We start from the raw sequence: 12,708 nt of genomic DNA on the forward strand, positions 1-12,708 counted from the left end.
TCCAAGCACTTTAGATTTTACTTATTCGTGGGGGGAAAAAAAGCTCTTTTTATAAGCTTTTTGAGGCACTAGAAGTCTGACTGTGCTAATGCAAAGTTCTTGTGATGTGATCAGTGCTTGCTGGTATATACAATTTGGGGCAAAATAAAGGCTTAACATTTTAAGGATTAGAAATGCTTGTCACAGCCAATCTTTAAGTTGCTGATTCTGTAGTCTTGTAGCTGCTGCCCTTTTATTTTAATTGAAAGAGATGCAGCAACTATCTTTTTTTAAGAACAGCTTTAAGGTATATTAAAGCCTTGTTTTATGTTATTTTTTTTAAAATAACCATGTTGTACTTGCCTGCTCTATGGAGTGGTTTTGCACAGAGCAGCCCGGATCCTCCTCTTCTCGGGTCCCACGCTGGCGCTCCTGGCCCCTGCATCCTGCCGGGTGCCACCAGAGCAAACAGCTTGCTGGATCAAGAGGGCGCTCAAGTAAGTATTTGGCGGGGCTGCTGCACACTGAATTTTTTTTTTTACCTTCATGCATTGAATGCATGAAGGTAAAAAAAAAAAAACCTTGTGCCTTTACAACCAGTTTAAGGTGAACCCTGTATTTGCTATACATATTTAAATGTGTACTGTGTGATGCCAATGCTAAACAAATAAATTCATTCAAATATGCCTGCCAATAGTGAAGGTGTGCTCAGCTGATTCAATACTGAAACTCAGGCACCTAGGGAGGTTTCTGCACACACTTCTTCTCGAGCACCCATGGGATCCCTAAATTTCAGCTCACTGTAAATTCCAACACTTCCTGTCAGTTATAACCATGTTCTAAACATAAATAAACTACAGCCACCTTTATGTATATCTTTACTGGTCTTGCCAGGAGGACTCCCAAATCCTAGGAGTTCTAATATGGAGGTCTTGATATTTCTTAACCCACTCTCACTTGCACACCTACACATCTTCCTATTCGATCCTGATGATGGATGAGGGGCAGAGCAGTCAGCCAGCTCTTGACACTGCTAGAAAATGTCAAAATTTACATATTGGAGCGACGACATATGTAGAGATGGCTATACAGTATTTCTTTTCTGTTTAGAACATTGGTATGTGAAAGCATGCTGGTGTCCCTATATCAGTCCAGCTTTCCTGCTGAATATAATGGGAGCCCCAACACCCAGAATACTTTGGTATGCAAGTATCAACCAATTCCATGATGTAAATGACCAGCCCTACCCCTCTCATACCCTGGGCCTCACTTTTTGCCAGACTGAAGACTTGAATGGAAGCCTCCATTTTTTTTCTCTTGACCTTTTCCTTATAACATCTGATGTTATAGGTTTATTTGAATCACCTATAAACATTTGGACTTGTTCACTACACTCATTGGTTAGCGTGAAACATTGCAAATTGCTTTGCAAGGATGGGATACTGCATGGTCAGCTTACAATGTCACAATTTTTGTGTCTTGTATGTAAAATGTGATTGTCTTCTTTGCTGTTTGCTGTTCTGTCACAACCTGGAAAATGAAAAAGCCATAAAGCTGAATAAAAGTGTAATATAACTTAGTTATGCAATCAGCCATTTCATTTGCGATACTAAAGTCACCTGAGGCTTTTTCTGTTTTCAAGAGATTGCCTTGCCTTGTATGCACAAGTTGTAGTGCACTTTTACAATGTCTGTCTGTCATTGTCAGAACGGAGCTGGAGGCAAGAGTGCCATTAAATGGGCCTGAATTCCAGGAAGCTGTGGCCAAGGAAGTGTCCAGAGAAGGGCAACGTCATAACCAGCAGATCAAAGAGTTCCAAGAGAAGATTGGCATGCTGACACAGCAGTATGCTGATTTAGAAGATGAATTTCGTGCTGCTCTGGTTATCGAAGCAGGAAGATTTAAAGAGGTACTACAGAGTGTAAAATATAAGCACCTGAGCGAAAAATAGTAAACCTTAATGTCTTGATTAGCTCATAAACGCAGTCTTATCCCTGTAGGCTTAAACTGTAGTTTGAACCCATATCTTTTATTTCTTTGATGCAGTCTGTCTACCAAAGAAGTAAGGTATGTGCAGGTATTTTTTTATGTCTTATGCTGACAGCAGGCTGGAGATCTGGACCACTGTGTGAACACAGAGCACAGCCCCCTGGATCTCCAGCAGTCTGGACAACAACAACAATCATGTTTTCAGAGCAGGATTGATGAATGGAGCACTGTGCATGGGGCAGATCAGACTGCTGGAGATCCAGGGGGCTGTGCTCTGTGTTCACACAGTGGTCTGGATCTCCAGCAGTCTGATCTGCCCCATGCACAGTGCTCCATCCATTCATTCATTCATTCATTCATTCATTCATTCATTCATTCATCCTGCTCAGGAAACATGATTGTTGTTGATTGGAGCACTGTACAGTGGGGTATCGGACTGCTGGAGATCTAAACCAAGGTACTCTGGGAGCGGTGGTCCAGATCTCCTGAGTGCTGTCTACACAGGGCTCTTTGATATAGGCGTACAGCACTAACACACAATTAAAAAATTAAATGTCTTATTCTATGCATGTTTTGAGCCAAAAAATATAACAGAAATATGTTATATGTCAGGTTAGCTCATTTTATGTCCTTGTTCTTCATTGTTGAATTTATATGTAGCATGTTATGTTCCCATCCTTCCTCTTTTAAGGTTGAACTGGATGGACTTGTGTCTTTTTTCAACCTGACTAACTATGTAACTATACATAATATAACTGGGTACTAACATTTATAGGTAAAGTTGATCCAGGGAAAATCCGATTGCCTCTCGGGGGATCAGGGAGGAATTTTTTCCCTGCTGTAGCAAATTGGAGCATGCTCTGCTGGGGTTTTTTGCCTTCCTCTGGATCAACTGTGGGTATAGAATTGGGTATATTGGATTGTACAAAATTTTTTATTATATTTATTTAATGTTTTTAAGGTTGAACTGGATAGACTTGTGTCTTTTTTCAACCTAACTATGTAACTATATGTAACTTACAAATCCACTCAAGTAACAAATGCACCTCACAAGTGCAGTGTCTGCTAAAATGAGAGGAGCAAAGCTGGAGTGAAGGACTTTTTCCCCTGTCTGCCTATATCATACCAAAGCCACTTTTATTTATAAGGTTTGATCCAATGCAGTGAGTGGTGTTGGGTAGCACTCGGGACTTTGTTTATCTGGTAAATTAGACCCATTTACAGGGAACTAAGTGGTGTGTTTGCCCTAATCCCCTCCTCCCGGAAAATGGCTAGTAGGAGGAGAAAAGGGGCACACAGCAGGTCTGTGAGAATGAAGATGAGGTGTGGCAACAGTGCTGTGCTTTAGTTTCTCCATAGGAATGCCTATATATTGGGTTTCAACCTGGGGAGGAGCTCACAGCCAGCACAAACAGACATAAAGACATGCTTTAATTGCGCAACACGGCCACGGATCAGTGTAACCAAGTGCTACTTGCACTTGGTCCCCTGGCGTATTCAACAACATTTAAAGTGGCTGTAAATTTCAGACATGAAATATGAACAAACCGAATCCCACTATAGTGTGTGTACTTGTCCCAATTGAAAGCACTAAGTGTAATTTCTGTCTGCTGCTTCATTCCTCTCCCTCCAATCAGCTCTCAAAACTCTCCTCGCTGAGCTCTGCAGACTATACCTTCTGCTCTCCACACCCTTTTTTCTGACAGCCCCAACAAACTTTATAAATTCTGGACTCTGGATGTATAGATTTGAGGGCTGCAGATAAACCGGTACTTATGTAGGAGGATTTGTTTCATCTCTGTGTATCAGAGGCCAGTCACTTCACTGAGTATATGTACGTTTACAACCACTTTAACCCCTTCGCACTGCCGACCCCAGTCCTTAAAGAACTTCTTCTAGATGCTGGGAGGCAGGCATTTGGGTCGAGTGACCACTGTGATTGGCTTTCACAGCAGTCGCATGATCAGAAAACTCCCGATAGAAAGTATGCATTGGGAGCTTTTTTTCCAGTCCCAGCTGGGGACTGCACTGGGAGTTTTATTTTATTTTATTTTATTTTTTTTTTATTTTTTTTTTTACATTTCTTCACTTACTTCCTGGTTTCTTGCCTAGGCAAATTATGTCATACATCCCAGAAGTCTTCTGGAGAGAAGGAGGGGCTTTCTCAGCCAATCACACCCTCCTGCCTGCATGACTGAGCTAAGGACAGATTTCAGGAAGTAAATGCCCTTACTCAAGATGGACACTGCCAGAAATGCTAGGGGTGTGCTTTTGTAAAGTGATTTATCTGCAAAATAAAGCATAGAGGTATGGATGGATATTAGAGCTGCAGGATTAATCGTTAAAAAAAAAAAAAGTCATGATCTCGATTCAGCCCCCCTCACGATCTCAATGCAGCATTTACACGATTCAGTCACTAAGAGCTGTCAAAAAAAAAACGGGCAGCCTGCCAAGTTTATCACAACATTGTCAGCGCTGGAAGATAACTATAAACAAAAGTATCTTTTTTTTTTTTTTTTTTTTTTTTTAGTTCTTTTAAATCAAAGGAATGAACTGTTCTGTAAATGAGATCAGTTCAACCACTAAAGACTAAGGCCCCATTCACATGATCAGACTGTTCAGGGCCGCCTGTCAGTTTTGACGGCGGACCTGAACGGGCGCTCCATGTTAGTCTATGGAGCGTCGGATGTCAGCGGAGACATGTCCGCTGACATCCGACACGGTCCGATCCGCTAAAAGCAGACGGATGGCTCTACGTCCAGGTCCGTCGCTATCGGATCAGGTGAGATCCCTCCATAGGCGGCAGCGGCACCTGACAAGCCCCTCCCCGCTCAGTGAGCAGAGAGGGACCTGTCATCCGCCGGCTCAGCGGAGATGAACGGACTGATCTCCCACTGAGCCGGCGGACCGAGGCGTGCTCCGTAGAAACGGAGTCCGCCTCGTATGAAAGGGGCCTAAGCCCCGTACACATGATCTGAAAATCAGATGACAGATCGTCCAAAAAAAAAAAAAAAGAAAGAAATGACTTATGGGCAATTGCTATTTTGCTGATGATGCCCGAAATTTAACCAGTCCTGTCTACTGGTAGGTTTGTTTCTGGACTTGTGAGGGCTTTTTGATTTAAAGTGAAGCTGTGTATTGCCCATACCACACAAAGTAATAGGTGCATCTTTAACAGTTTTTTTTTTCTCCAGCTACTTGAATCAAGTGTCAAATAGAGCTTTGTTTTCTGCTATGTAAACATGTTATGTCTATTGCTATATTCCTTTAAAAGGAAAGCATTCAAAATAATTTAGGTTTATTTAGGTTATTATTGCTCTGATGTTTTTATGCTGTAGTCATTAAGATACATTCATGGTAGGAAAACTACTATAATTGTTGATGGCAATACAATACCTTATTGGAATTGCTTTAAACTAGGAGAATGCCGTTGGCCCCCTGTAAGTAATAGATGACAGTAGTCAATACTGGTCGGGCACCCAGCAGCTCACATCAGAGGACAAAGCAGAACTTGGAATGAACACTGTGATTTACTCCGAGATGGAAAAGGGGAATGTGGACTGATTGGGAAATTATATCACACAGCAAATATAATTCATGCAAGTGTCTGTCTTTGGTAATAACCATTCTGCTTTTCCATTAACTTCAACATTATGCCAACCCCTTAAAAACATTCTTCACGGAAATGTGTGTATAGATCATAAAATGCAGTTAAGCATCAGCAGCGGAAATCACTTCTTCTGGATGGAAAATCTCTGGGGCATTCTGTAGCTTTATTGATATTGAAAGATTTAAGGGGAGATTATGGTTTTAATTGCAAATCTTTACTAGTAATTGGAAAAAGTCCGGGGATATATAGAGGCAAAATGCATAATAAAACCCCTAAGAACACATCCTTGTGGCCTAACCGAAAAATGACAGATGCTCAATCTGTTTAGCGGAAACATTTGCTGTGAGAGATATTGATGCTGCTATTGCTGACCTACTACCTGAAATTCCTAGTTAGCCGACTTTCTGGCCTCAGTGCTTTCAGCTGACACAAAACACTCATGCGGCCAGTGAAATCTGTGCTCTTGATCTATTTTTTTCCTGCTTAGTGGCTTAAAGTGGAATTCCACCCCCCCAAAAAAAAAAATACGTAATGTGCTTAAAAAAAATGATTAAAAAAAAACATTTGGAGAAAAATTTTCTTTTTTACTCACCTTTAAATGCCTGTTGCTAGGGGGTCCCTCGTAGTATGCCTCCTTCGGTGCCTGGGCTCCTGACGTCACTTCCCTTGGCGCTGGAAGGGAGGTCGCCTCTCCACCCTCCCTCTTGTCAATCATCTGGGACATGTGACCAGTCCCAGATGATTGCGGGGCCAGTGGCGGTGCGGCTCATGCATGCACAGTGGGTGCCCACAGTTAAAATGCCGGCGCAGCCAAGCGGAGGGGGGGATGAGCGGGGTTTTGATCCCCCCCCGCATCGCTGGACCCTAGGACAGGTAAGTGTCCAATTAAAAGTCAGCAGCTGCAGTATTTGTAGCTGCTGACTTTTAATTTATTTATTTTTTTAAATGGGAACCCCACTTTAAGCAGCTTTTGCTGCAGTTCTTACCTTCAATCTGGATCTGTTCCCTGCAGTAATAGAAAGCCGCCACCAGATGTTCCCAGTCTTCTAGGTGGAATGGAGGCCAGTGTCTTTACCCACTACTTCTAAGATCAAGGGCAGTGCCATCCCACAGCCTGGGCTTTGAGAACTACTGCACTGGACAACACTAACACCTCATTATGTCAGGGTCATTTGGTGCAGTAGTAAGGCCTGTCCCACTGCCGCTTCTGGGAGAAGATATGATCTGGTATGTCTTTAAACCAGCAAAAAAAAAAAAAGAATTTATTTATAATATGTGTGTGTGTATATGCATATACACTCACCGGCCACTTTATTAGGTACACCTATTGCTTGGTATATGAATGAATGATTTGTATAGCACTGCAAATGTGAACTGAATCGCCTCAAGGCGCTTGATCCGTCCTGTGTTGTCCAGCTTCTTAGAGGTAGGTCTTGAGTTTTTTTCTGAAGGCCTGATGGTTTTCTTCCATGCGGATGTTAGTCGGTAGAGCGTTCCATAGCCGTGGTCCTTGGACTGCGAATCTTAGTTTTCCCTTTGATTTGTAGCGGGACTTGGGAATGAGGAGGAGGTTTTGGTTAGTTGATCGAAGACTGCGATTGGGTGTGTAGTGTTTTATTTTCTCGCATAGGTTTTGAGGAGCGTTTCCTTGTATACATTTGTGGGTGAGGCAGAGGGTCTTGAATGTGATCCCATTCTTTACGGTTAGCCAATGTAGGCTCCTTAGGGAAGGGAAGATTGATTCCCAGGGTTTTTCTTCCTGTTACCTGTCTTGCTGCCATGTTTTGGATGAGTTGTAGGCGTGCAATCTGATATTGAGGTAGTCCTATGTAGAGGGAGTTTGCGTAGTTGAGTCGGGAATTAATGATTGTTCCAACTACTGCTGCTTTGTCCTTTTCTGGACTCTACGTAGCAGGCGGAGGAGATGGTGAGATCTGGTAACACAAATTGCTAATCAACCAATCACATGGCAGCAACTCAATGCATTTTGGCATCTAGATGTGGTGAAGACCGAGGTTCAAACCGAGCATCAGAATGGGGAAGAAAAGGGATAAAAAGGATTTAAGTGACTTTGAACGTGCCATGGTTGTTGGTGCCAGACGGGCTGGTCTGAGTATTTCAAAAACTGCTGATCTATTTGGATTTTTAGGCACAACCATCTCCAGGGTTTACAGAGAATGGTCTGAAAAAAAGAAAATATCCAATGAGGGGCAGTTGTGTGGAGGAAAATGCCTTGTTCGTGTCAGAGGAGAATGGGCAGACTGGTTTGAGATGATAAAAAGGCAACAGTAACTCAAATACCCATTCGTTACAACCAAGGTATGCAGAATATCCTCTCAATGCACAACACATCAAACCTTGAAGCAGATGGGCTACAGCAGCAGAAGACCACACCGGGGTGCCACTCCTGTCAGCTAAGAACAGGAAACTGAGGCTACAATTCACACAGGCTCACCAAAATTGGGCAGTAGAAGATTGGAAAAACTGCCTGGTCTGATGAGTCTTGATTTCAGTTGCAACATTCAGATGATAGGGTCAGAATTTGGCGTAAACATGAAAGCATGGATCCATCCTGCCTTGTATCCACGGTTTAGGCTGGTGGTGTAATGGTGTGGGGGATATTTTCTTGGCACACTTTGGGCCCCTTGGTACCAATTGAACATTGTTTAGCCAGTTTAGCCCCCGGAAGGTTTACCCCCTTCATGACCAGGCCATTTTTTGAGATACAGCACTGCGTTACTTTAACTGACGATTGTGCGATCGTGTAATGCTGCACACAAAATGTATGTCCTTTTTTTTCCCCCACAAATAAAGCTTTCTTTTGGTGATATTTTATCACCTCTGTGTTTTTTTATTTTTTATGCTATAAGCAAAAAAAGGCCGGCAATTAAAAAAAAAAAAAAACTATTTTTTTACTTTCTGCTATAAAACATCCAATCCACAGATTGATAACAGCGGGTACCATTGGCTTCTACTGCTGTCAAATTATGTGAAGGACAAGGTTGAGCTGCCCTGTTTGTGTCAATGGACGCAGACAAGGCGGCTCGGTAGCAAACCCGCACAAGTGCCCCCATGGTAATCGGCTTCCTATGAGGGCACTCACTGAAGAGGAGGAGCCAGGGGTGCTGGCGCAGGACCCCAGAAGAGGAGGATCGGGGCTGCTTTGTGCAATATCATTGCACAGAGCAGGTAAGTATAACATGTTTGTTATTTTAAAGCGGAGTTCCACCAAAAAATGGAACTTCTGCTTTAGGTGATGGTGACCCCCTGACATGCCACATTTAGCATGTAATTTTTTTTTGGGGGGGAGCGGGTACCCAGTTTTTAAGGGCACCAAGCTCCCACTTCCTCCTCTGGCTCCGCGGCACCGGAAGGAAGTTCACCTCTCCCCTCTCCCTCCCTGCAATCTTCTGGGACACGTCACAGGTCCCAGAAGATTGCCCAGTCATTCACCGCGCTCAGCGCACGCCCGGCTGTGAAGCCACAGCCGGACGCCCACAGTTAGAATTCCGGCGCCATGGAGAGGAGGGGGAGAGGAGCGAGGCTTTGTGCTCCTGCATTGCTGGACCGTGGGACAGGTGAGTGTTTGATTATTAAAAGTCAGCAGCTACACTTTTTGTAGCTGCTGACTTTTAAATGGGTGGAACTCCGCTTTAAAGGGAAAAAAAAAAATGAAGGTTTAATGTTACTTTAAAATGGTTGTAAACCTCAGACATAAAAGCTAAGCAAATCATATCCTTCAGTAGTGTGCACTTGTCTCAATCCAGGGTAACAAGTGTGATTTCTGTCTGCTTCGATCCTCTGCTATCAGTCATGTCTGACAAGTTTTCCTGACACCAAGAGAAAAAAAAGGTGACAGTGGAGGGATCTCAAGCACAGCCTTTCTGGACTTTAAATTAATGTAGAGAAGAGAAGACTGCAGATAAATGGGTACAACCTATGTAGGAGTATTTGTGTATCACTTGAGGCCAGTCACTTCACTGTGTATATACAGTCCATCCGGAAAGTATTCACAGCGCAGTTTTTCCACATTTTATTATGTTACAGCCTTATTCCAAAATGGATTATATTCGTTATTTTCCCCAAAATTCTACAAACACGATCCCATAATGACAACGGCAAATAAGTTTGTTTGAAATCTTTGCAAATTTATTAAAAATAAAAAATGAAAAAAAATCACATGTGCATAAGTAATTCACAGCCTTTACATGTCACTCAAAATTGAGCTCAGGTGCATCCTGTTTCCACTGATCATCCTTGAGATGTTTCTACAACTTCATTGGAGTCCACCTGCTGTAAATTCTGTTAATTGGACATGATTTGGAAAGGCGCGCGCACACACCTGTCTATATAAGGTCCCACAGTTATCAGTGCATGTGAGAGCACAAACCACTGAATTGTCTGCAGACCTCTAAGACAGGATTGTATCTCGGCACAGATCTAGGGAAGGGTACAGAAAAATTTCTGCAGCATTGAAGGTCCCAATGAGTACAGTGGCCTCCATCATCCGTAAAATGCAGAAGCTTGGAACCACCAGGACTCTTTCCTAGAGCGGGCCGCCCAGCCAAACTGAGTGATCGGGGGAGAAGGGCCTTAGTCAGGGAGGTGACCAAGAACCTGGTGGTCACGCTGACAGAGCTCCAGCGTTTCTCTGTGGAGAGAGGAGAACTTTACAGAAAAACAACCATCTCTGCAGCACTCCACCAATTGGGCCTGAATGGTAGAGTGGCCAGATGGAAGCTACTCCTCAGTAAAAGGCACATGACGGCCTGCCTGAAGTTTGCCAAAAGCCACCAGAAGGACCATGAGAAACAAAATTCTCTGGTCTGATGAAACAAAGCTTGAACACTTATGCCCCGTACACACGGTCGGACTTTGTTCGGACATTCCGACAACAAAATCCTAGGATTTTTTCCGACGGATGTTGGCTCAAACTTGTCTTGCATACACACGGTCACCCAAAGTTGTCGGAAAATCCGATCATTCTGAACGCAGTGACGTAAAACACGTACGTCGGGACTGTAAACGGGGCAGTGGCCAATAGCTTTCATCTCTTTATTTATTCTGAGCATGCGTGGCACTTTGTCCGTCGGATTTGTGTACACACGATCGGAATTTCCGACAACAATTTTGTTGTCAGAAAATTTTATAGCTTGCTCTCAAACTTTGTGTGTCGGAAAATCTGATGGAAAATGTGTGATGGAGCCTACACACGGTCGGAATTTCCGACAACAAGGTCCTATTACACATTTTCCGTCGGAAAATCCAACCGTGTGTACGGGGCATTAGGCCTGAATGGCAAGCGTCATGTCTGGAGGAAACCAGACACTGACCAATACCATCCCTACAGTGAAGCATGGTGGTGGCAGCATCATGCTGTGGGAATATTTTTCAGCAGCAGGAACTGGGAGACTAGACAGGCTTGAGGGAAAGATGAATGCAGCAATGTACAGAGATATCCTTGATGAAAACCTGCTCCAGAGTGCTCTAGACCTCAAACTGGGGTGAAGATTCATCGTCCAACAAGACAACGACTCTAAGCACACAGCCAAGATAACAAAGGAGTGGCTACGGGACAACTCTGTTAATGTCCTTGAGGGGCCCACCCAGAGCATAGACTTGAACCTGAATGAACGTCTCTGGAGAGATCCTAAAATGGCTGTGCACCGATGCACAGGTGCTTCAACAAAGTATTGAGCATAGGCTGTGAATACTTATGTACATGGGATTTATTTTCATTTTTTATTTTTAATAAATTTCAAACAAACATCTTTCACGTTGTCATTATGGGGTATTTGTTTTGTAGAATTTTGAGGAAAATAATGAATCCATTTTGGAATAAGGCTGTAACATAACAAAAATGTGGAAAAAGTGAAGTGCTGTGCAAACTTTCCGGATGCACTGTATAACCGTTTACAACTACTTTAAACCTCCTGGTGCCCTTGTCAGGCAGTCCTGCTATTTCTATTTGATAGTGGGACATACATAATGGCATTACATTTTTTTTAATTGGTTGTCCAAAAAAGAGGACAGATCTTTGCATTTTACATGTATTCTTGATGTGCATGCCTAAATAAATGTAATTCAACTTAGTCATTTCAAAGGCTGGTAATTATTTGAAGATCCATTTCCTTTTGCTTTCACTGTCCAATAGGTGTGTGCTTGTTGTCATGCAAATTTATGTTGTTCATATAAACCAAGAAATCATTGTACCAATAAGCATTATTGAGGTATGTACTTACAGTGTGCTGGCCCAGCTGTGCCTTTTACTATATAGTTTGACTGCCTGGATCAAAGACTATAGACCTCTAGTGGACACAGCTTTTACCACTTGCTGACACTGCTTTCAGATCCGTGAACATTCAATGTGTTGTACACAGATTAGCCATAATAAAAGTATATTGTGAAAATGTGTTTATGTTCCATCAGGTGAAAGATGGCTTTGACAGCGTCACAGCAGAGTTAGCGGAGCATAAGGAAGCACTGTCCCGCCTCCGGCTGAAAGAGAAGCAATCAGCAAGTTTAATCCAGGAGCTTACCACTATGGTGAAGGAACAGAAGACCAGGATCGCGGACATCACCAAAACAAAACAAGAAGTCATCAAAGATCTGAAAGTATGTTTGTGTTGTACTGTAAACTGACAATTCTCCAGGTACCAGAACATGTTATGTTTTAGATTGTCTAATAATTAGCATTGCCTTTTAATATTTTTACTGGAATTTCAAATATTTCTATGTGGTACTGAATGGTCCAGGGGAGTACTTTGAGGGATTCAAGCAGGGTGCCTCAAGAGCTGCATCCGGTGTGAGTAATTAATTATTGATCCCATCAGTGAAATAGTAAAGGGATCCTGAAGACTTCTTTACCACTTCACAAAAGCTGTCCTTTATCCTCTGGTCAGAGAGAAGTCCCCCAGTGAAGAAATTATTCTGCACCCTGATATAAATGACCCAGCAGATAATCCCAATGATCTTTCCGGTCTTAAAACCTTTATGATATTGAAACATGGTAATTTTTGCTAAATTTGTAAAGTAAACTTGGAAACCTGGGGTAAGTTATTTTTTATTTTGGCAGTATTGGAGGTATGTTTTGTGTTTTATAAAGTATATCAATAGCCAGAACTGTAAAC

The 12,708-nt window shown here is 42.7% G+C and overlaps 1 protein-coding gene across 3 annotated transcripts in view; it reads left to right on the plus strand.

Moving 5' to 3' along the window:
* Positions 1-12,708, plus strand: part of LRRCC1 (leucine rich repeat and coiled-coil centrosomal protein 1) — a 104,740-nt gene that overhangs the window by 55,294 nt on the left and 36,738 nt on the right. For all 3 annotated transcript variants that reach the window (XR_012244544.1, XM_073631895.1, XM_073631896.1), the window contains exons 13-14: positions 1,687-1,888; positions 12,008-12,193. Coding sequence is in view for 2 of the 3 variants with exons in the window: in XM_073631895.1 (XP_073487996.1) it covers positions 1,687-1,888; positions 12,008-12,193 (388 nt within the window). In the remaining variant the exon portion in view is untranslated. The remainder of the gene's footprint in view (positions 1-1,686; positions 1,889-12,007; positions 12,194-12,708) is intronic.

Source organism: Aquarana catesbeiana, linkage group LG05, assembly GCF_042186555.1.
Source record: "Aquarana catesbeiana isolate 2022-GZ linkage group LG05, ASM4218655v1, whole genome shotgun sequence".
NCBI classification, from domain to species: domain Eukaryota; kingdom Metazoa; phylum Chordata; class Amphibia; order Anura; family Ranidae; genus Aquarana; species Aquarana catesbeiana.